Source organism: Lepus europaeus, chromosome 1 (assembly GCF_033115175.1).
Source record: "Lepus europaeus isolate LE1 chromosome 1, mLepTim1.pri, whole genome shotgun sequence".
In the NCBI taxonomy this organism is placed as follows: Eukaryota; Metazoa; Chordata; class Mammalia; order Lagomorpha; family Leporidae; genus Lepus; species Lepus europaeus.
This window is the reverse complement of record NC_084827.1, coordinates 124894148-124919705: the sequence shown is the minus strand read 5'-3', so window position 1 is coordinate 124919705 and position 25558 is coordinate 124894148. Positions and strand designations below refer to the sequence as shown.

The following is a 25558-nucleotide window of genomic DNA, read 5'->3' as shown; positions in this document are numbered from 1 at the left end:
TAGAGCATTAAACAATAAGACTCCCAGGTTAACTGGCACGCAGGTGCTATGTGTCGGAAAGGGATTTGGCTAGGCTTGCAAACAGTCTGAGCCAGGCATGTGTAGGAGCCTGACTCGCTGCTGTCATCAGAGGTGAGAACAGAGTAACTGGCTGCCCGCCTGACGGAACTGCTTCGGTGTCCGCACACTGAAACCAGGGTCAAAACTCTCAGCATTTCATTTTTTCTTTAACTCCCCCACTCTTCACTTTTTCTCAATGTAATTTTCATCACCTGATAAAAAGCCTTCTTCTTTGCCTTCCACTCTGCTCCTCTTCCCAAACACTCACACTCTCCCTGTGTCCCTATCACAAGATGTCAGCTCCCTGTATGATTACCCTGCTTGGAGCAGGGATTCCCAGCCTTGGCCAGACAGAGAAATCACCTGGGGAACTTAAAACCTCGACTCTAGGTCCCACCCCCAGAGAGTCAGCTTAATTGTCTCCAGGTGTAGCTGGATTGTAAGGATTCCCAGGTGTCTCTAAAATGCAGCCACACTGGAGAACGCCCAGTCTCCAGATTTTCCGTTTTCCAAATTAGCAAACAGTTAAATCAAGAGAACGTGAAGGTGAAGGCCCCCGGTAGCCAGAGGAGAACAAGCTCTCGGAGGGCCAGCTCCGGAAAGGTAAGGTCCCACATACTCAGAGGCACTCTGCTTTAAGGCTGAACTTGTCACTTGTGAAGGTGTGCAAACAGAAGCTTCTCGGAGGTTTCGCGAGGTGAGGGCCCAGTCTCTCTATTGCCCAGAGGTCAACTCCCCAGGTTAGGCACGCAAGCGGAGTTGCTCTGCTCTTCCTGGGAGCCCCTTGGAAAGGAAGCCGGACAACACCGGCTTCTGCCCTTGCATCACAGAGCGTGCTCATCTTCCACGGACACTGGCACCCCTTGGTAGCTTCCTGATATGAAGTCTTTTGGGTTCAACTTCGTACCGCTTCAACAACAACGACCCGGGGACGGTATGTGAGTTAGAACCGCGAGTTTGTACAACTCGGGGTAACGCATTGCGCGGAAACCTACGGGAATAGGAGAGACCAGGCAGTGGGTGCCACTCACTCCTCCTTCTGCACGGACTTGGGTCTCCTATGCAGTGAGTGGCGGGGGCGCGAGGCTGGCGGCCAAGGTGCCGCACTAGGTCACAAGGACGGCCCTGCCCGCCCCGCCTCCCTCCTGGGACTCTGCCCCGCGCGGCGTTGCTGTGGCAGCGCCGGACGCAGCCCGAGCTGTGGCTGCCGCGGCCTCCACCTTGTCCTCCAAAGTTTTCTGCCTACCCGTGGCTTGGGCCCAGTCAGAGGCTTCCCCATGCCCCGGGGGACGCGCCGGAGCCGGGTGAGCGCCCTGGAGGGCGGCCTGGAGGAAGAGGCGCCCCCACCGGCGGCCGCTGAGCGCTCGGCGTATTTAGAGTGTCCGTGGCAGACGGAGGCGGCGGCCGAGCAGACTCTGCTGCGGGGCATCTTCGAGATCGGGAGGGACAGCTGCGACGTGGTGCTGAGCGAGAGGACCCTGAGGTGGCGGCCCATTCGGCCCGAGCGCCCAGCGGGTGAGTGCTGGGGTCCCGCGCTGTCTCCTCCCCCGGGGCTGCCTCCCTCTCCACGCTCTGTACCCGCTCCCCCGGCTCCGCCACCGTCGCGGAGACTCCGCCGCCTCCTTGGCGGCTGGGCCAATCCGCCAGGTGCCCGGTCCCGCCAGGCTCCCTGCTCTCGGGTCACTCCCCTTTCAAACTTCACAGTCTGCTGTGTTCAAAGTCGGCGACTTTGGGACCCTCCTGGGACCCAGGAGGGCAGGTGACTTAGAAACGCGGGAGTGTCTCCTCCTCTACCCCTCCCAGCTGAAGTTGTACCCCATCCGCTTTGCTGGTGGGCTGAGTGGATCCCCCAGGGACAGAGTATGCCTGCACGTGGGTTCTGCCTCCAGTCCTCTTTTCACTGGCTTCTGAAAATCCAAACCTAGTGCTCCGGGATCTCCGAGGCTTTCCAACTCTCACATTCCTCTCTGTTGTCTAGAATCCAGACTGTTTAGAAACTTTAGACTTTTAATGGTGACTCCAGAATATTGGATTGCAAATTTCTAATAGTTACGCCATGTGGTTTACTTCCACTGGCTTTTTATTAGCTTAAATTTCTAGTTACAATGTCGTAGTGTTGTTGCGTGCAAAATATTTCACATCTTAGTCCTTGAGTCTGGTACACAGCCTCCTTAAGCTAAATGCAAATTTATGAAAATTAAAATTGCCCTCCACTCTTGAGGATCAAGATAATTTCCTACAGAATAGAAAAGATCATTGTTTCAAAAGTTGCTTGTTTAAGTTAACAAAAGGAAACTAGTCAGACCAGCCCTTGGTTATGAATGTGAATTCTGTTCACCTTATGTTGCCAAACTCCACATAACTAAAGTTAAATTGACTTAAACCAAAGTGAAGTATGTTCATGAATCCTTGGTTAAAAGCTAGGGTTATGGATATACAATAAGTCTTTGATTTGTTTATTTGTAAATGGGAGGGAGGGAGGAGGATAGAGATTGAGGTTGATTCCATCTGCTGACTGACTTCCCAAATGGGCTTGGTTAGGTAGGCAGAATCCAGGAGTCTGGGACTGCATCAGGGTCGTGTGTGTGTTTGTGTGTTTGTGTCAGGGGGCCTAGTACTTGGGCCATCTTTTTGTTACTTTTCCAGGTATATCAGCAGAGGGTTGGAATTGGCACTATATGTGCAGGTGGCAGTTTAACTTATTGCACCACAATGCTGGCCCCAGTATTTTAATTTTTTTCCCTTTTTAAAAATATTTGTGGCAAACTCAAGAGGCTTCCATAGCCTTGGCAACTCATGACTAGAGCCTAGGGTGATTACTGATGCCATAAACAAGAGTGTCAATTTGTTAAGTCAACGACAGGAGTCACTGTGCACTTACTCCCTATGTAGGATCTCTGTCCTTAATGTGCTGTACTATGTGAATTAATGCTATAACTAGTACTCAAACAGTACTTTACCCTTTGTGTTTGTGTGGTGCAAACTATTGATCTTTACAGAAGATCAATTACTAAGTAAAGATAATTGAAAATGAATCTTGATGTGAATGGAATAGGAGAGGGAGCAGCAGTTGGGAGGGTTGCAGGCAGGAGAGAAGTTATGGAGGGGGAAAAGCCATTGTAATCCATAAGCTGTACTTTGGAAATTTATTAAATAAAAGTTAAACATTTATTTTGAAATGTTTAGGAATGTCAAAACTACAGTGACCTAGCAATTCCTAAGAGCTGCTCTGTGTCAATTTTCACTAGGCCCCTATAATTGAAGTTTTTGAGAATAATAAAATAATGCATTATAAGGATTTATTTAGTCTTAGGAGATATTTTCTGATATTATATCATCCTCATTATGATGTGACAAGTGATTTTTTTCTGCATATTTAACATTTTATATTGATATTCAAAATGTATAACCTCTTTAAAATTATTGTGATAAATGTCATTTGATATCATATTTCTCAATTTAAAAATATCAGATAGGCAAAGAAAAACTGCAGCCAAACAAGGAGATCACGTATTCACTGGTTCACTTCCAAAGCACCTATGACTTCATTGGAGCTGTAGCTGGGATTTGGGAACTCAGTTCAGATATCCCATGTTGGTGACATAACTCCAATGACTTGAGCCATCACTGCTACCTCCCAGGGTCTGCATCAGCAGGAAACTGGAATTGGGACTGGAGCCAGGTATCAAACCCACACCCACTAGTATGGGAAGTGAGCATCATAGCTGGTGATTTAATGACTAGGCTAAATGCTAGCCCCTGTTGCTCAAATTTTAAAAAGTTTTTTAAGAAATCAGGTATATATACACCTTTACTAGCTATAAAGAAGAAAATACTGTCTTTTGCAACAAAATGGATGCAACTGGAGACCATTTTGCTTAGTGAAATAAGCCAGACCCAAAAAGACATGTTTTCTCTGTGTAATAGTTAATATAGAATATAAAAAGCAATGTACAAGAAAGAAACAGCCTGATGCAGTGGCATAGTAGGTTAAGCCTCTGCTCGCAGCAATAGCATCCCATAGGAGAACCGGTTCGAGTCCCCACTGCTCCAGTGGAAAAGCAGAAGCTAGCCCAAGTCCTTGTGCCCCTGCACCCATGTGGGAGACCCAGAAGAAGCTCCTGGCTTCAGATAGGCCCAGCCCCAGCCAGTGTGGCCATTTGGGGAGTGAACCAGTGGGTGGAAGACCTCTCTTTCTCTCCTTCCTTCTGTAACTCTGCCCTTCAAATAAATATTTTTTTTCAGTTTTTAAGATTTACTTATTTGAAAGAGTTACACAGAGGAGAGGCAGAGAGAGAGGGAGAGAGAGGTCTTTATCGTCTGGTTTACTCCCCAGTTGGCCTCAAGGACTGGAGCTCTGCCAACTCAAAGCTGGGAGACAGGAGCTTCTTCCAGGTCTCCTACGCAGCTGCAGGAGCCCAAGAACTTGGGTGCTCTTCTGCTTTCCCAGTGGACTGGAAGAGCAGCAGCCGAGACTCAAACGGGCATCCATATGGGATGCTGGCACTCAGGTGGTGGCTTTACCAGCTATGCCACAACTCTGGCCTCTCTTTTAATCTTTCAATTTGCACTATGGGTATAGATATTTATGAGTAAAATTAAAATTAGCCCTAAGAGCCCATTTGGCCAATAGTGAAGCTTAAGTACTATAGAATTAAAATGAGACACAGTGCAATGTGAGGTCATGCAAATGAACCTTGCAAAGCTGGTACACAAAAAGCAAACAGTGAAATGTAAAGGCGGTTTTCTTTCCTTTAGATAAACATTAACACTTTCTTCTTTGTAATTAACACTAGGAATTCGAGGCACTTTGGACCTCTAAACCTGTAGGCACAGAATCCTAGCACCTTAGTAAGCACTTATACAAGAAAATGAGATGTTTTACCTTGATTAAAATAAGAAAAAGGAAAGAAGATGCTATATTTAAATGTGAGAATTACTCTTTGATGCTGACTCAGCTTAGACATGAGTCATGAAAGACCGGTGAAATTGGGCCAGAGAATGGGGTGGAACGGCATCAAGGGAAACGTGGTGTAGTAGGAAGCATGGGCAGTGGGAGAAAACCATGCCTGTGGTTGACAGGTTGTCCCAGCAAGGGCTGGAAGAAGTTAGTGAGCTTTAGATGTCTGCAGGAGCACTCAGTTTGTAAACCTAAAAATGCACTAGTTCTCGCTAATGAAATGAAATACCACATCATCTGTCCTCAATTTTCCATCTTGAGTAATTAGCAAAGACACTATGCATTTTATGAGGGCTATCACTGCCATCATTGCAACTAATTGATGGTCTCTTTGGCAGGATAAATGAATATAACCATAATAATTGCAGTTCTTTTTATTGGGTTCAAGGGTGACTTGGATATGTTACTTGGGCTTGGAAGGAGAGCTTGTAAGTCGAGATGAGAAGTCTGAGGGGTCTTCAAAATATTTGAGGAGGAGTGGGTTTTTGGCCTAGCAGTCAAGATGTCACTTGGAACACCCACATTCCATATCAAAGTGCCTGGGTTGGGTTGCAAGCTCTGTTCCCTTTCCCAAGTTTCTACTAATAATAGACCCTGGGAGGCAGCAGCAGGTGCAGGCTCAAGTACTTGAGTCCCTGCCACTGGGATACATGGATTGAGGTCTGGGCTCCTGGCTTCAGCCTGGCCCAGCTGTTGCTATTGCAGGCATTTGGGCAAAGATGGAAAGGGTAACTTGCTCTCAAATGAGGTAAAAATTTAAAATTTGTGGAGAATGAAGAGTATGAAAACTACAGATAATTAAATTTTGCACCAAAATAAACTTATGTTAATTCCATTTTTGGCGAGGACTTTGAATTGTACAAAAGCACTAGTAATTTTTAATTTTAATGGAAGAAATATTTTAGTGCCATAATTAATTCAATCACTATTAACCTGATTAGCAGTGACTACTTTAAGTAAATATTTTTATACTCATTCTAAGTCATTTTAATAGATGCTATGAAATATCTAATTATAACGTGGCCCTTTGCATTTAAGAAAATCTTACCTTTGAGAAAAGATATACGGCTTCAGAGGATAAAATTGTATGCTTCCCAGCATTCGTAATTCAAACATTAAACAGTGAATATGTGCATGGTAGAGTGATATAAACACCTGTAAGATGTGAGCCCTGCCTTTAAAAACGTTAGTGTGTACAAGGGTGACATCCGATCTTGACAGAGGTTTGCTCATAAGGGATCAATTTCCTGTTTGAGTCTTTGCCTACTTCCAGAAATAATTGGAACAAAATAGGATTTCATGAAGGTTTAGGGTGTTGCAGTAGTCTCCTAGGTCTGCAGTTACAAATTGCCACAAAATTGGTGACTTAAAACACAGACCTCTTCTAAGTCCTAGAGACCACAAATTGCAAAGAGGTTGCCCCCCACCCTCAATCCCCACCCCATCTCCCTCTCAAACTTCCTTCTTTGCCTGTATCTAGGCACTCCTTGGTTTGTGGCAGCAGAACTATAATAGTTGTTTCTGTATTTACATGGTCCTCTCTTCGTCTAAGGAAGATAGTTGATGGATTGAAGATCCATCCAAATTCTATGATGTCATCTTAAAACCTTTAATACAACTGCAAAGACTACTCATAATAATGTCTTAGTCTGAAGTTCCAGTTGGACTTTAATTTTTATTTGTGGGATTTTTAAAAAAATGTATTAATTTGAAAGGCACAGTTGGAGATCTTCTATCTGCTAGGTGAGTCCCCAGATGGCTTCAAGAGCTGGAGCTGGGCCAATCTGAAGCTAGGAGCTTTTCTCAGACGTGCAGGGGCCTGAGTACTTGGGCCTTCTCCTGTCACTTTCCCAGGTGCATTAGCAGGGAGTTGGATCAGAAGTGGAGCAGCTGGGACTTGAACTGGGGCCCATATGGGATTTCAGCACTGTAAGCAACAGCTTAACTGCTATGCCACAGTGCCAGCCCCTGGACCTTAATTTTTGGAAGACACTATTCAACCCAGTAAAGGTATATTAGAAGGAAAATTCTTCAGACCACTTACATTTCATAGAGTTCATATGAATAAAGCAAATAAATAAAACTCAAGCCAGGCAGCTTCCAGAACTAAAGCAGGTTCTGAGAATTTCAGCCACTTGATCACATAGTATTGTTAGGAAAATCAGAGGTGAGACATAGAAAACAATTTAACCATCCATGCTTTAGTCAACCAACCAGCCAAATACAGCTTAATTAGTTAACTAGCTGATTGTTTATAGCGTAATCCACCATCTACATGGAGGGCAGGAGCCCAGCTAGCTGAGCTATCACCAGTACCTCCCAGGATCTGCATTAGCAGGAAGCTGGAATCAGGAGCTGGAGACTGAACCAAGGTGTTCTGATGTGGGATGTGGGCATCACAAGAAGCCTCTCGTCCACTAGGCTACATGCTGTCTCCGGGAGAATGTTTAACAGGCCTGAAGAGAAAGGAAGGAGTTTGGGTTTTAGTTAGTAGAAAGTGTCAGTCTTTTCCTAGCTTCTATATTTCATTGGAGCTCTGCTGCTGAGTTCACAATGTGTCTCTATCCCATGCCTTGACGTTTTTGATGGTCCTAGCACTATCACTGTTGAAGCTTCAGAGTTTGTAGAGCTCTTGCATTTCAGTGACTTTCCTCTTCACCCCCCTTTTGCTTCCATCCATGGGCACAGCACAGATGTTTGTCATCTGCTCAAGGCCAGTCCATTTCATCTCAGTCTCATCAGCACTTTGTCTCGTTTGTTACACCCTCTTAAGTTTCCAGCTTAGTTCTCTACCAGATCTTTCAGTGAAGCATGGTGATATGTTCAGGACTTCTCTATCCTAAGTGTCCTCAGCCTTCAGCTGGTATGCTCCTTGCTCCAGCTGCTCTCCGTTTTTTTTTTTTTTTTTTTTTTTTTCACTTGCCCTGGTAAGCTCCCAGAAAAATTGATTTTACTCTCACTGCTCTTATTAGTTTACCTCTTAATTATTCTCCAACCATCTGAGACCTGGCTTTGTTCCCTCCCTCTGATAAAGCTGCTTGGGCAAAGGTTAGCAGCAACCATCTAATTGTCCAATCAAGTGAGAAATTTCAGCTTTCACCTTTTGGATTTCTTTGTCAGTTGTCTTTAACTCTGCTTCTTTGGTTCCTGTGACACTGCTAGCATCTAATTTAGGAGTCTAATCTGTTGTCACACTCGAGCGCTCTAGGCAGTGTCACTATTCTCATCTGCATTCTACCTTCAGGAGTCCCACACGTTTGATATGTCTGCAAGAAAAAGGAACTTTTTTTTTCTCCTTAGAATAATTCCTGGGCTTACATTTCATATCATGGTTATGAAACTCACTAGAAAATTCTCAGAATATTTAAATTTGTTTTTTAGATATGTGTAAGTTATGACACATAATTCGGATGAAGACTATAGTTTGTTTAGCATATGTTGGATGGAGTGCAAAATTGCATACATATGTAGTAACTATTTTGGTCTTAATATGGGAAAGAGTAGTAAGGAAGCTATGTGGAGTGTTATATAAACCAGAATTCTAAAGGTATGACCCAAGCCTCACTGTCTCCCACTCACTCCTACCTCTTACTTAAAGTTTTATGTATTTATTTAAAAGGAAGAGTGACCCAAAAGGAGAAAGATCTCCCATATACTGGTTTACTCCCAAATGCTTGCAACAGATGGGGCTGGGCCAGGCCAAAGCCAGGAGTCAGGAATTCCATCCAGTTCTCCAATGGGTGACCAAATACAAGTACTTGAGCCATCATCTGTGGCCTCCTAGGTGTGTTAGCAGGAAGGTGGATTGGAAGCAAAAGTGTGACTCCATCCATGGGCACTCTCGTATGGGATATGAGCATCCCAAGCAGTGTCCTAACTCTATGCACAACCATGCCACCCAAATACTATTTTTTAACAAGAGAAACAGAAGTTTATTAAAATATAAATTTCACATACAAAGGTATTTCAAAAAGTTTATGGAAAATTGAATTAAGTCGATTTGGGTATAAAAATACTTTGAAATCCATGCAAGTGAGGGTTGTTCATCAAATTTTTGGAAAGTATATGTTCTAGCAAACTATGCATGGAGACACCAGGGAGTGAGTAGTTCTCAGAATGGTCTTTGAGTTTCAGCTTGTTTATCATCTTTGGCAAAGAGGAGTGAGTTTTTAGAAGTGACAGAGCAAGACTGAGGGTATTCTGTCACCTGAGGAGTGCTTGGATATGTCCGGAGACGGGCATTTCTGGTTCTTGATGATGGGGAAGAGGTTACCACTGGCATCTAGTGAGTAGAGGCCAAGAGTGCTGCCAAATCTCCAAAGCACAAAACAGCATCCCCTGTCCCTGATACACACGTGTGCGTGTGCACGCGCACACACACAGATATCAGTAGTGCCCATGTTTTGAAACCCTGCTGTAGTCATCTTTTTGAGACACAAATCAAGTCAGGACATGGTCTTGTTTACATCCATCCAGTAATACTCCATATTTGTTGGATAAAGCACTAATTCTTAGTGACTTCCCTAGCCCTTGTAACCTCATTTCAGCCCTGCCCATTACCCTGATCCAAACACACAAATATTCCTCTGGTTTCTGAAGTAATCAAGTGTACTGCTGCCTTAAAATCCTCATACATGTTCCTCTGCCTCCCTAAACCACTGTTGGCCCAGCTGTGCCTAGATAACTTTCTCCCATCCTCCCTCTTCCTGAAAGCCAGCTGGTGGTGGGCTGCACTGTGGTACAGCGGGCTGAGCCTCCGTCTGTGGTGCTGGCGTCCCATATGGGCACTGGTTTGCATCCTGGCTGCTCCTCATCCAATCCAGATTCCTACTTATGACCTTGGAAAGCAGCAGCAGATTACCCAAGTGCGTAGCCCCTGCACCCATGTGGGAGATCGGGAAGAAGCTCCTGGCTTCAGATCAGCTCAGCTCCAGCTGTCGCAGCCTTTTGAAGAGTGAACCAGTGGATGTAAGATCTTTGTCTCTCTCTCCCTCTGTCTGTAACTCTACCCCTGAAATAGTCTTTAAAACAAAAAGTGAGCTGGTAGAACATAGCCCTTGAGGTGAAGCAATCTGTTAGGCTTGCCACTGGGTGGTGACTACTCTGCTAGGACATCTCAGCTGGCTCTTTCTTGCCTTGAGTACCATGCTGTGTATTTACTGGACACTGCTGTTTCATGGCTTTTAATCTATTGCAGTTCTTTCAATCATCCATAGAGACTTCAGCTAAGATTTGGGGGATGAGGCCCAGGCTTGACTTGCCCAAAGGACTGTCCTGGAGATGGTGAATGGGAAACATGTGTATAAATCAGTTCTTTAGACTGGTCTTAGAGTATTTTGAAGAAATTAGTCTAAACCTAGACTAGTCTAGAATCTCCAGTGCTGGAGGATTTTCTTTGCACAGTGCATGCCAGTGGGCCCTTGCTACCTACACTTAAGGGTAAACAGGCCAGAGCCAGGCTCACATCTACTGCTTTGAATTTTCTGTTTTTCTTCTGGCTAGGGTTAATTTCCTGAATTCCATTATGAATTTCTGCTTAAAGTCACCAGCAGACTGATTTGTAAGTGACTGGAAAACACACTTCTGTCCCTTCCATGCAGGTGTGCACACCTAGGTAGGACATCCTTTCAAAACTGGGTCTCATATGTTGTGATTGCAGACCATGACATCCATGTTTCTAGCAAATATTAGCACTCAACAGCTATGTATCCCTAAATGGAATTCCATGGATCAAATTTCTTTAGTGTCTCTGGTTCTAGATATTTTTGCTTATTTCAATTTTTGGTTAACATAACACTTGAACATATTTGTGGGTAAAGTACAATATTTCAACACATGTATACAGTGTATACTGATCAGATCTGGCAGTTAGCATTTCTATTCATGTTTGAAGCCTACTAGCACTTCTTCAGTTCTTTATACAGCACTAATGTGAATGAACTATAGTCAGCCCACTGTGCTATGGAACAGTTGAAATTATTCTATAGAAGTGTCTTGTGATCCATTCATTCAATAACCTCAGTAAATTCAGATTGGCTTCTAAAAACTTTCCACATGTAAGGACATGTGGCATTTGTCTTTCTATATCTAAACTTACTTCACTGAACATAATTACCTCTAGTTCCAGCCATTTTTCTGCATTATGTCAACACTCCATTTTTTTAAAGATTTATTTGAAAGAGTTATAGAGACAGATCTTCCATCTACTGGTTCACTCCCCAGGTGACCACAACTGGGGCTGGGCCAGGCCAAAGCCAAGAACTTCAACCACATGGGTAGCAGGGCCCAAACACTTCTTCCATTGCTTTTCCCAGGCCATTCGCAAGGAAATGGATTGGAAGTGGAGAAGCTAGTACAGGAACCGGTACCCATAAGGGATGCTGGCATTGCAGACTATGGCCTTGCCCAGTTTGCCACAACGCCAGCCCCAGCACTTCATTTTTTGTGGCTGAATAATACTGTGGTGTGTGTGTGTGTGTGTACATATACATTTTCTTTTTCCACTTAACCATAAGTAGATGCCTAGATTGATTCTGTATCTTGGATGTTGTGAATAATGCTGCAGTGAATGAGAGTTCAGGGGTCTTTGATAAGTTGATTTCATTTTCTGAAGATTTATACACACATACACACACAAACCATGTATCCAGAAATGGGATAGGTAGATAATATAGTAAACCTATTTTAAGTCTTTTCATCTTTTTTTTTTTTTAAGATTTGAGGGGCAGAGTTACAGAGAGAAGATTTCCATCCACTGGGTCACTCCCCAGATAGCCACGGCTGCTGAATCTGGGCTGAAGCCAGGAACCAGAGGTTTCCTCTGGGTCTCCCATGTGGGTGCAGGGGATTAAGCACTTGGGCTATCTCCCTTTACATTCCCAGGCCATCATCAGGGAGCTGGGTTGGAAATAGAACAGCCAGGACATGAACTAGCACCATATGGGATGCCAGCACCACAGGTGCAGTCTTAATTTACTATGCCACAGTGCCAGCCTCTGGTTTTAGGTTTTTGAGGAACTTCGGTACCATTTTCCTGAATATACTAACTTGTATTCCCACCAACAGTGTGTTAAGGGTTCCCTGTTCTCTATATTCTCATCAGTATTTTTTTAATTTGTTTTTTTTTGATAATAGCTATTCTAACTGGAATCGAAATGATCTCATTATGACTTTGATTTGCAGTGCCCTGATGACTAGTGTTACTATGAAGTTTTTCATGAAGCTGCCAGTTCATATTTCTTTTGAGAAATGTTCATTCAGACCCTTTGTCAATTTCTTCACTGGGTTGCTCTGTTGAGTTTGAGTTCCTTATATACTGTATTATCAATCCTTTATAAGAATAATGGTTTTCAAGTTTTGTCTACCATTTTGTCGGTCGTCTCCTCTACAAGTTGTTTCCTTTGCTGTACAAAAACTTTTAGTTTGATATAATCACATTTGCTTAGTTTTCCTTTTGTTGCCTATAATTTTGGAATCTTAGCCCAAAAAACCATTGCTTACACAGATCCCTTGAGTGGTTCTCTTATGTTTTTTTTTCTAGTAGTTTCATTGTTTCAGGTCTTACAGTTTGGTTTTTGATCTACTTCAAGTTGATTTTTGTCTAGGTAGGGGGGGATAAAGTTCAAACTTCTGCATATGAATCTTCAGATTTTCATGCACATCCCAGTATGTTTTCTTTCTCTCTCTTTTTTTTTTTTTTGACAGGCAGAATGGACAGTGAGAGAGAGAGACAGAGAGAAAAGTCTTCCTTTTTGCCGTTGGTTCACCCTCCAATGGCCGCCGCGGCCAGTGCACTGCGGCCGGCGCACCGCGCTGATCCGATGGCAGGAGCCAGGTGCTTCTCCTGGTCTCCCATGGGGTGCAGGGCCCAAGCACTTGGGCCATCCTCCACTGCACTCCCGGGCCACAGCAGAGAGCTGGCCTGGAAGAGGGGCAACCGGGACAGGATTGGTGCCCCGACCGGGACTAGAACCCAGTGTCCCGGCGCGGCAAGGTGGAGGATTAGCCTATTGAGCCACGGCACCGGCTTGTATGTTTTCAATGTATTTGTTGAGAATCAGCAGGCTATAAATGCATGGATTAACTTCTGTTATCTCTATTCTGTTTATTGGTCTATGTGTCTTGTTTTAAAAAAGGAATTATTTATTTGGCACAAAGAAAATAGAGCACCCATCTGTTGTTTCGCTCTACAAATACCCATAACATCTGAGGCTGGGCCAGCTGAAGCAGGAGTCTGGACCTCAATTTGGGTCTTCGATGTGGCCTGTGTACCTGGACTATCACCTGCTGTCTCTCAGGGTATATAGTAGTAGGAAGCTGAGAACAGAATTGTAGCCAGGGTTCAAATCCAGGTACGCTGAAAAGAATTGTGGATATCGCAAGCAGCATCATAACTGTTATACCAAATGCCTGCTTTTTATTTTTATTTATCTTATGTCAGTACCATGTTTTGGTTGTAAGAGTACTATAGTATCTCTTGAAATCAGGTATTATAATGCTGCCAGTTTTGTTCTTTTTGCTCATGATTGCTTTGGCTATTCAGAATTTTAGGTTCCTAAGCTTTTCAGTGTCTTGGTACATGAATAGCTGTTCAAATGGGTGTGTCTGTGGAGAGGCAATCACTGTAACATCCTACTTGGCGTCCATTTTGCTCTGGCTCTCAATCATTACTAATAGTCTACCAATTCTGCCCATGCTTGTAAGCATTTCTCAAATCTGCCTTCTCTGGAATCTTGATATATTTTCAAGCTCTGTGAAGGATGTCACTGGTATTTGATGGGGATCACATTGAAGCTGTAAGTCACTTTGGGTAGTATGGGCATTTTAATAATCGAATTTATGACTATGGGTGGTCACTCCATTTCTTTGGGATGTTTAATTGCTTCCAATAGTGTTTTGTAGTTGTCATTGTAGAGGACTTTCATATCATTGGTTAAATTTATTAAAAGGTATTTATCTCTTTTAATAGCTATTGCAAGTGAAACTGGTCCTATAATTTCTATATCAGAAGTTCATTGTTGATGCATAAAAATTCTACCTGTTACGTTAATTTTGTATCTTGTAACTTTTTTCATTTTTTATTAAAGAGAACAGATTTCATGCATCCCACAGGAACAATTCCAATAAGACAACCACACTCCCCTCTGACCCTCCTTCCTCATCCAAAATCCCTCCCCTCACCCTCCCGTGTTCCCTTCATCAGTTTTTCAGACACATTTTTCTATTTTTACTGTATGAATACTAGTTTTACCGTTAATTAGCATAGTACAACACATTAAGAACAGAGATCTTACATGGACAAAGACATAGTTTTAATTCTACTCTATATTCTCAGACAATTCACAACTAATTATAATATTCAGTAAGTAAAAAGTAGGAAGACCACAATTCCACAGATATATAAACAAGGACTAAACATGACAGTCAGTATCACAAAATGTCCATTTCATTGCCATACTTCTTTTGTGTTATGTATTAAATGCTGAATATCAGAAAACATGAAATTTGTCTTTGGCTTATTTCATTAAGCATAATGGCTTCCAATTGCATGCATTTTATTGCAGAAGACAAGATTTCTTTTTTTATGAATGAGCAGCAGTATTCCATAGAGTGTATGTACAATATTTTGTTTGGTCATCAGTTGGTGGGCGTCTTGGTTGATTCTATGTCTTAACTATTGTTAATTGAATGGCAATAAACATGGAAATAGAAATAACTCTTTGATATGCTGATTTAATTTCATTTGGATAAATTCCCAAGTGTGGGATGGCTGGGTAATATGGTAGATTAATTTTCAGATTTATGAGGAATCCCTATACTGTCTTGAATAATGGTTGTACTGGTTTACATTTCCACTAACAGTGGATTAGTGTACCTTTTTCCCTCATATCCTCAGCAGCATTTATTTTATTTCTGTAGGAGAGCCATTGCAACTGGGGTGAGGTGAAACTTCTTTGTAATTTTGATTTGCATTTCCCTAGTGGCTAGTGATACTCAGCATCTTCCCATGTGACTGGCCATTTGAAAATTTATCCTTTGAAAATTACCTGCTAATATCCTTTGCCAATTTCTTACCTGGGTTCTTTGTTTTGTCATTGAGTTTTTTGAGCTCTTTACAAATCTGAATATTCATCCTTTATCAGTTGCATAGCTTGCAAATATCGTCTCCTATTCTGTCTGCTTGCCTCTTTGGAGTGTTTCCTTTGCAGTGTAGTAGCTTCTTAGCTTGATGTAATCCTGTTTGTTTATTTTGGCTTTGTTTACCTGTGCTTCTGTGATCTTTTCCAAGAAGTCTTTGCCTATGCAAATATCTTGCAAAGTTTTCTAGTAATTTGATGGTATTTAGATCATAGATTTAGATCCTTGATCCATTGTGAGTTGATTTTTGTATAAGTCATAAGGTAGGGGTCTTGTTTCATACCCTGCATGCGTAGATCCAATTTTCCCAGAACCATTTGTGAAGAGACTGTTGTTCCAGAGATTAATTTTTTCTCCTTTGTCAAGGATTAGTTGGATTTAGATGTGTGGGTTGATTTCCAGAGTCTCTATTCTATTCCATTGGTCTGCATGTCAATTTTTGTGCCAATACCAGGCTGTTCTGATAACTTCCTTGTAGTATGTATTAAAATCTATTATTGTGATGCCTCCAGCTTAATTTTTAAGAATGATTTAGCTGTTGGGGTCCATTGTGTTTCCATATGAATTTTAGCATCTAGATCTGAAAAGAATGTCATTGGTGTTTTGATGGAGATCACACTAAATCTGTAACCCAAAGTTACTTTGGGTAGTATGGACATTTTGATATTAATTTTTTTAGTCCAGGAACATGGAAAAGTTTTCCTTTTTTTGTCTCTCTTATTTCTTTGGCTAATATTTTGTGATTTTCATTATAGAGACCTTTAATATCCTTGGTTAAATTTAGTTCAAGATATTTAAACTTTGTAGCTATTGTAAATGGGACTGATTTTTCTTTTTTCTTTTTTTCTTTTTTTTTTTTTTTTTTTTTTTTTTGGACGGGTAGAGTGGACAATGAGAGAGAGGAAGGTCTTCCTTTTTCCATTGGTTCACCCCACAATGGCCGCTGCTTCTCCTGGTCTCCCATGCGGGTGCAGGGCCCAAGGACTTGGGCCATCCTCCACTGCTCTCCTGGGCCACAGCAGAGAGCTGCACAGGAAGAGGAGCGACTGGGACAGAATCTGGCATCTTGACTGGGACTAGAATACGGTGTGCCAGCGCCACAGGCAGAGGATTAGCCTATTGAGCTGTGGTGCCGGCCTAATGGGACTGATCTTATAAGTTCTTTCTCAGCTGTGGCATTATCTGTATATACCAAGGCTATTGATTTGTGTCTTGATTTTTTAATCCTATGACTTTATCAAACTCTTCTCATTTCCAATAGTTTCTTACTATAGTCTTTTGGTTTCCCTATGTATAGGATCATCTCATCTGTGAACAGAAATAATTTGATTTCCTGCTTTCCAGTTTGTGTCCCTTTGATTTCTTTTTCTTGGCTAATGGTTCTGGCTAAAACTTCCAGAGCTATATTGAATAGCAATGATGAGAGTGGGCATCCTTATCTGATTGCAGATCTTAGTGGAATTGCTTCCAACTTTTCCCCTTTGATGGCTGTATGTTCATCATATATTGCCTTGATTGTGTTAAGGATTGTTCGTTCTACACCCAGTTTGCTTAAGGTTTTTTTTTTTTTTATCATGAAAGGATGTTGTACTTATTGAGATAACCATATGGCTCTTATTCTTAAATTTGCATCTGTTGAGATAATCATATGGTTTTTATTCTTCAATTTGTTAATCCAATGTATCACATTTATTGATTTGTGTATGTTGAAATATCCCTGCACACCAGAGCTAAATCCTACTTGGTCCAAATGAAAGATCTTTATGATGAGTTGTTGGATTCTATTAACTAGTACTTTGTTGAGGGTTTTTGCATCTATGTTCATCAGGAATATTAGTTTTTTTGTTTTTTATTTATTTGACAGGTAGAGTTACAGATAGAGACAGAAAGGTCTTCCTTCCGTTGGTTCATCCCCCAAGTGGCTGCCATGGACGGCACTGCACCAATCTGAAGCCAGGAGCCAGGTGTTTGCTCCTGGTCTCCCAAGCGGATGTAGGGCCCAAGCACTTGGGCCATCCTCCACTGCCCTTCTGGGCCACAGCAGAGAGCAGGACTGGAAGAGGAGCAACTGGGACTAGAACCTGTGCCCATATGGGATGCCGGTGCTGCAGACAGAGGATTAATCAAGTGAGCCATGGTGCTGGCCCATCAGGAATATTAGTCTATAGACATCTTTGTATTTCTTCCTGGCTTTGGAATTAAGGTGATATTGGCTTCAAAGAAAAAGTTTGGGAGAAATCCCTCCCTTTATATTGTTTTGAATAGTTTGAGAATAATGGAAACTAGTTTTTCTTTAGAAGTCTTACAGAATTCAGCAGTGCAGTCATCTGGCCCTGGGCTTTTCTTTGTTGGCAGGGTTGTTATTACTAATCCAATGTCTCTCTTGGTTAATGGTCTTGTTAGATCTTCCATGTATTCATGACTCAATTTTGGTAGATTATATGTGTCCAGGAATCTACCCATCTCTTCTAGATTTTCTGATTTGTTGGCGTATAGCTGTTTATAGTAATTCCTAATGATTCTTTTTTATTTCTATGATATCCAGTGTTAGATCTCAATTTTGATATCTGATTTTATTGATTTGAGTCTTCTCCCTGCTACCCCCCACCTTTTTTGGTTATTTGGGCCAGTGGTATATAATTTTTTAGTTTTTCAAAAAACTAGCTGTTTATTTCACTGATTTTCTATTTTTTGTTTCAATTTTGTTATCTAATTTTATTTCCTAATTTGGGGTTTGCTTTATTCTTGTTTTTCTAGGTCCTTGAGATGCATTCTTAGATCATTTATTTGATGCCGTTCCAATTTTTATATAGGTACTAAACTACATGCTATAATCTTCCTCCTTAATACTGCTTTAGCTGTATTCTTCAAGTTTTGATATGTTGTAATGTCACCTTTGTTCATTTCCAAGATTTTTTGATTTCCCTTTAGATTTCTTCTATGATCCACTGTTCTTCAGGAGCATGTTGTTCAGTCTCCATGTGTTCGCATATTTTCTAGAGATTCTAAGGTTCTTAATTTCCAGCTTCATTCCATTATGGTCAGAAAAGACACATGGAAGGATTTCAAATTTTTTGAATTTGCTGAGACTTGTTTTATGGCTTTAACATATGATCTATCCTAGAGAAAGTTCCATGCACTAATGAATAGAATGTATATTCTTCAGCTTTGTGATGAAATGTTCTGTAGTTACCAGTTAGCCTACACTATGGGCCAAATGAACCTAACTGTAATGACTCTTTGCTTTTTCTGTCCAATTGATCTGTCCATTGATGAAACTGGGTTGTTGAACTTCCCCATTACTATTGTATTGGCGTCTCTCTCCCTTTAGATACGTTAACATTTATTAAATAGCCAGGTGCCCTGTTATTAGGCACATATGTTTATTATAGTCACATCTTCCTGTTGAATTGATCCCTTGCCTTCTTTGTCTCTTAACAGTTTTTGTGTTAAGGTTTATTTTGTCTGATATTAGGATGGCTACACCAGATCTTTTTTGGTTTCTGTTAGCATGGAATATCTTTTTCCACCCTTTCACTTTCAATCTGCCTGAATCTTTGTTGGTGAGATGTGTATCTTGTAGGCAGCAAATAGATGATTTTTTTTTAAATCCATTGAGCCAGAATGTATCTTTTAACTTGAGAATTGAAGTCATTTATAGTCAAGGTTATTATTGATAAGTAATGATCTGGTTTTGCATTTTTCCCATAACTGTTCCGATTGTTTGCTTTGGATTTTCTTTGTACTTCTGGGAGATTTTCTGCCTTCACATTCTTACATAATGAGTATTGTTCTCTGTTTCTTTATATAGAACATGTAAGAAGCATTTGGAAGGCTGTACAGGTGTTGAAAAGTTCTTTCAATTTGTTTGTTTTGAAAGGTCTTTATTTATAAATGAAAGCTTTACTGGGTACAATATTCTCATTGATAGTTTCTTTATTTTAGGACTTGGACTATGTCTCTCCACTGTCTCCTAAGCTGTAGGATTTCTGATGAGAAATCATTTGTTAGTCTAATTGGGGATCCTCTAAAGATAATCTTGCATTTCTGTTGTATACATATTAATTTTTTAAAATGTTTGAGAGGCAGAGTTACAGAGAGAGGGAGAAACGAGAGAAAGGTCTTCCATCTGCTGGTTCACTCCCCAAATGGCCACAACAGCTAGCACTAGGCCAGACTGAAGACAGGAACCAGCTTATTTCATATCTCCCATGTGGGTGCAGGCATCCAAGGACTCAGGCCATCTTCTGCTGCTTTCCCATGCACATTAGCAGGGAGCTGGATTGGAATTGGAGTATCTGGGATTTGAACAGGTGTCCATAAGGGATTCTGGCATTTTAAGCAGCAGCTTGACCTGCTATGCTACAATGCTGGCCCCTCTATTTTATTGAATTGGCTTTCTAATCTGTTCTCTTTCTACCTTCAGGAACTCCTAAGACAAGTATATTTGGTCATTTGATAGTATCCCATAGATCTTGAACACTATTTTCAGTTTCTAATTTAAAAAAAAAAAAAACTTTGGTCATGTGTTGAATTCAACTGTCTTCATCTCCTTCAATCTGTCATCTTTTAAAAATATTTTAGATTTATTTATTTGAAAGGCAGAATTGCAGAGATACATAGAGGCTGAGAGAGAGAGAGGTCTTCCATCTGCTGGTTCACTCTCCAAATGGCCTCTATGGCCAGAATGGGCCGATCCAAAGCAAGGAGTCAGGAGCTTCCTCTGGGGGGGGGGGGGGCGGGGGAGGAGAGAGGAGGAGAGATCTTCCATCTTCTAGTTCACTCCCCAAATGTTGGCAATGGCCAGAGTTGAGCTGATCTGAAGCCAGGAGCTTCTTCTGGGTCTCCCATGCAGGTACAAGGGCCCAAGGACTTGGGCCATCTTTCACTGCTTTCCCAGGCCATAACAGAGAACTGGATCAGAAATGGAACAGTTGGGACCCAAACCGGAGCCCATGTGGGATGCCAGTGCTGCAGACCCAGGCTTTAACCCACCCTCCTCCTTTTCTTTTTTAAAGATTTATTTATTTGAAAGAGTTAGAGGAAGAGACAGAGTAGAATACTCCATCCACTGGTCCACTCCCCAGGTAGCTGCAATGGCCAGTTCTGGGCCAAGCCCAAGCCAGGAGTTTGTTCCAGGTTTCCCCACATGGGTAGTAGGACCCCAAGCACTTGGGCCATCTTCTATTTTTCCCTGGCCCATTAGCTGGGAGCTGGATTGAAGTGGACCAGATGGGACACTAACTGGCACCTGCATGGGATGCCAGCATTGCAGACAGCAGCTTTACCCTCTATGCCGTAATGCTGCCCCTCTCTATTCTTGCTTTTCATGATTTTTGAGATGTGTCATTATTTTCTATCCATCAGTTGTCTCTGTTGCTTTTTTTTTTTTTTTGACAGGCAGAGTGGATAGTGAGAGAGAGAGACAGAGAGAAAGGTCTTCCTTTTGCCGTTGGTTCACCCTCCAATGGCCGCCGCGGTTGGCGCGCTGCGGCCGGCACACCATGCTGATCCGATGGCAGGAGCCAGGGGCTTCTCCTGGTCTCCCATGGGGTGCAGGGCCCAAGCACTTGGGCCATCCTCCACTGCACTCCCTGGCCACAGCAGAGAGCTGGCCTGGAAGAGGGGCAACCGGGATAGTATCCGGCGCCCCGACCGGGACTAGAACCTGGTGTGCCGGCGCCGCAAGGCGGAGGATTAGCCTAGTGAGCTGCAGCGCCGGCCCTCTGTTGCTTTTAAAGAGTATCTTTTGTGGCAACACTATTTTTCCTGAAGATGTGTCTTTGGATGTCAATTTGGTAGGCTTTGGTCTTAGTTCTTTTTTTTAATTTTTATTTTTGACAGGCAGATTGGACAGTGAGAGAGACAGAGAAAGGTCTTCCTTTTTGCCGTTGGTTCACCCTCCAATGGCCGCCGTGGCTGGCGCACTGCGCTGATCCGAAGGCAGGAGCCAGGTGCTTCTCCTCGTCTCCCGTGGGGTGCAGGGCCCAAGCACTTGGGCCATCCTCCACTGCACTCCCGGGCCATAGCAGAGAGCTGGCCTGGAAGAGGGACAACCGGGACAGAATCTGGTGCCCCGACCGGGACTAGAACCCGGTGTGCTGGCGCGGCAAGGTGGAGGATTAGCCTGTTGAGCCACGGCGCCAGCCAGTCTTAGTTCTTATTATAGTGCAGTTTCCCTATATCTTCATCTAGTGTAATTGATGGCTGTGGCAGCAGGGGGTATAGGGTGCTTCTCACAGTCCCAGTAGGGACATATGGCTATTGATGGTGCCTAGTCGTGGTTCTGAGTTTTCAGTGGTGCCAGCCCTCAGTCTGTAGTTAAAGGTTATAAGAACATTAGGTTGGATTTATGGAGGAGTCACTTGCTTTTCCATGGCACCAGGCCCAAATTTCTATGTGATATCTTGGTATGTACCTATTTTTTCCCCTCTTTCAAGGAATTATTCCTTTCATGTTGTGCTGCCTCAAGTTGGTGGAGGAAGAGAGTAAGCAGTCCTGTGATTTCCCCAAAGCCACAATGCTATATTACATCCAAAGTCTATAACCCCCCATGACCAGTGCAGCATGGGGTAGAGCTAGGGCCCACATTTCTGTGGGCCTCTACTGAAGAAGTAGGCCTGTGGACCGATGCTCCTGCAATCAGCCACAGGTGTTGCTGAACGGTGTCTAAGTCCAATATCAGGCCATGAATTTCAACTTGTTATGAACCAAGTCCAGAAGCTGTGTTCTCAGGTACTGTCATGGGGATGAAGACTATCATGACCTGCCCATGACCAGCCACTGAGTTTTGGAATGTAGCCCTATGCTCATTTTAGTGCCCTACTCCCCACTGGCTGAAGTCTTATGTTTTGCTGTCTTCTCAGTGTTGGTAAGAAATGGTGATGATAGTCTCTTGATTGCCAATGCTGACATTAAGTCTTGTGTCCATTGGGCCCCGTGCTTTCTTGTGGATTCATGCTAGGCCTGACAGAGACTTGGGGAGATGCAGGCCAAGGCGTGAGTCTGTACTACCAGGGTGGTAGTGATTCAGGTCAAAATGAATAAGTCTAGAGGTTCTGCCTGAGCACTGGACTGAGGATAGAGTCCTTTGGGCCTCATTTGGTCCTCATCTTGCCACAGCTGGCCTAGCCTGAGCTCCAAGGCAAAGTCCTATGTTCACATTCCTAGCCTACTTCCCAGAATTAGGGGACTTACTCTGCTGTTTTGTCAGAGGTGGGAGATGTCTGCAGAAGGATTTCCCCTGGATAAAGCAGATTCAAAGGCTCAGTCTTTAGGCATTCACCTTGGAGAAGAGGCTGTGGGGTTTTGCAGTAGACTTGACTGCAGAAGACCTGGTACTGAGTTGCAAGTCAATCAGAGGTATGGACTTAATTCCTTGTCTCTTCCCCCATGCAGGAAGTGTTTCTCCACACAGTGTTACTTGGAGCTGGGTAGGAACATATTTCCTTATACTAAAGTCAAGCTCTGTGATCTATCACTTGGTTTCCTTAGCTCTTGTGAATGTGGCTTGGTATGCGAATAGCTATTAGATAATTGTGTCTGAAGAGAGGCAATCTCTGTTACATCCTACTCGGCTGCCATCTTGCTCTGTGTTTCATTCATTACCAATCGTTCACCAATCCTGTTTACTATGATAAATATTTCTCAGATCTCATTGCCTTCTCTAGCCAGGTCTTAACTTTGGTCTTTAACATCTCTTATTTTAAATATGCTTTCCCCTCTGTCAGCCTGATGCTCAAATATTGCCTGTATAGTAAGGCTTTCCCTGATAATCTCTTAAATGGCTTCCTTTGTTGCCTTACATTCTTCATTGGCACTTACATTATAAATTTTTGATGTTTTTCCTTTGTCCTGCCCACCCATATCCCATATCAAGAGGGCAGGTATCTTTTTTTTTTTTTTTAACTATTATGTATTGATTGACCTAGTAGAAAACAAACAGCACATTCATATTGCGGTAACTTAAAGAATTTTCAAAGGGCATTACAATGGTCCCATAACCTCCATCTGTGATTTTTATTTCTGTGGTTCCAATCACACACTGCCAACCACAGTAGAAAGAAAAATATTAAATGGAAAATTCCAGAAATAATTTATCTGTCTTAAAGCACACACTGTTCTGAGTAGCATAATGAAATCTCATGCTGTCCTCCTATCCACCCAAGATGTGAATCATCCTTTTGGCCTTTCTAGTCACTGGGTAGCTATCTTGATTATGGGACCAACCACTGGGACACTACAGGGTACTACCTGTAATTTCAGCACCCAATAGGGATCCTGGAATTCATGCCTCATGCATAATGGGTGACTACTTTATTTATAAATGTATTAGCAGGAATGTAGGGACAGTGAAGTACTCTCATGACTAGTAATAGATGGACAGATGATATAATTTTTAGGTATAAGAGGGAAAATTAAAGGAGCAGGCACTTGAGTACTTGAGTCTGGATTCTGAGAAACTACATGGAGGAGATCACTAGACAGGAGGTGTGACCTTTGTCTCAGTTTGTCTGATTTCCTCAAGGAAAGACACAGGATCAACATTGCTCAAGTCCCCTCTTTGCTGGCCCACACACCAAAAAGGCAACTCTAAAGCTGAGGGCAAGAGGACCACTTGATGTAGTCCATACTGTATGGCTACTCCCCACTCCAGGAACAGGGCATATGAAGACTACATCTAGATGGGGGAAAACAGGAGATATTCAGAACATCTGCTTTGTTAACTGTCAGCACATTAAAGAGTGCCTGACACATGAACAATACTCGTTGAAGAAATGAATTTGACTGATTTACTGGACTGGTGAAGTTCAGTTTTGCCTGTTGCATTGTAACTTGATTACTACATTTCTGCTTGACACCCACTGTTCATCACCTACAGAGGCAGTACCCCCTCCTATTCCACTTTCTTTTTAGGCATCAGAACTTTTTTTGAAAAACAGACTTGCGTGTATCCCCAGTATAAAACAGATAAAAGTAGAGGTGCCTTGGTAGGCATAGTGAGTCAAAGACTCTAAATGCTTGGTTCCTCTTCCTCCTCGTGGCAATGTAACTGTTTTAAACCCATGAAGGCGAGAGTGGAATGAAAGACATGCTACTTGACGTGACTTGAGACTTCCATGATTGGCACCTATGTATTTTTGCATCTTGACTTACCAGTGCTTTCCTCCTATTTCCTTATCTATAGTAAAATGAATGACAAAAGTAGCTCTCCATATACTGTATCATTTTTTTGCTATTCCAGAAAGTGGTAATTTCCTTTCTATGTAGTTTTCTTTTTTGTATGCTTACACATTTACACTGATCACAACTGAAGAAGTTGCATTGGTTTTTTTCTCTTTAGGCACAACTGGATTTGATACCCTGAGATACTGAATATAATAGAAGATAATTATCAAGCTAGTTGCTAGGGGGTATCAAAATCCTGAAGACTGGCCCGGGAGTGCAGTGGAGGATAGCCCAAGTGTTTGGGTCCTGCGCCCCGTGGGAGACCAGGAGAAGCACCTGGCTCCTGCCATCGGAGCAGCGCGGTGTGCCGGCCGCAGCGCGCTGCCGCGGCGGCCATTGGAGGGTGAACCAACGGCAGGGGGAGGACCTTTCTCTCTGTCTCTCTCTCTCACTGTCCACTCTGCCTGTCAAAAAAAAAAAAAAATCCTGAAGACATAAGAGGGGAGCAGGTGATGGTTTTTGAAGCTAAATGGGGAAGGTGAAACAAGCCTGGGTTGGGGGACTCTGCCAAGGCAGAGCAGGTCAGTACAGTGCCCAGTGTGGGCAGCCCCTTCCCTGCTGCCAGGAACTAGGTATGAGTTGCCAAAAAGCAAGAAGAAATCTCCGAGGACGTGGGCAGATGCTGCAGACCAATTTGCATGTTTCACAATTAAGCCTTTAGTTTGTGCTGTTACTGGACCAGGTATTTTTAGAGTTTCAATGTTTTCACAAGCATCACTGATTGCTTGTTGGCATCATTTTAAATCTTAACCAGGCACAAACTTCTAGGAGTACTGCTTACCAAGTGGTAAGCTTTTATTTGAAATATTCCATTGAAGAGGAGATAACAGCCTTCTTATACATCCCTAAAGCAGGATCTATTGACTGTTATATGTGACTTGATTTTTTTTTTTCTCTCTCCCACAAAGAAACATGGGTGGGAGAAAGTAGTAGGTGAGATTAGGAAACCTGAAGTTCATGCTGTAGAGCCTCTAAGAATGAACAGTGATCTCTGACAAATGTCAAATATGCAAATGCTATCATGTTGAACATGTATTTCCTCCACTTTCCTTTGGTCCTCTGAAATGACAACTCTGGAGATTGACAAACATTGTTCAAGTCTGTATTGATAGGTTATTTTATAAAACAATAGTCTCAGAAAACAGTTTTTTACTGTTGCTAGGTGAGTTGCTC

The 25558-nt window shown here is 42.6% G+C and overlaps 1 protein-coding gene across 1 annotated transcript in view; it reads left to right on the top strand.

Moving 5' to 3' along the window:
* Positions 1-1337: 1337 nt before the first annotated feature.
* CERKL (ceramide kinase like) overlaps positions 1338-25558 on the top strand; it is a 176092-nt gene continuing 151871 nt past the window's right edge. Inside the window, exon 1 of the mRNA XM_062188693.1 lies at positions 1338-1575. Coding sequence (XP_062044677.1) covers positions 1338-1575 — 238 coding nt within the window. The remainder of the gene's footprint in view (positions 1576-25558) is intronic.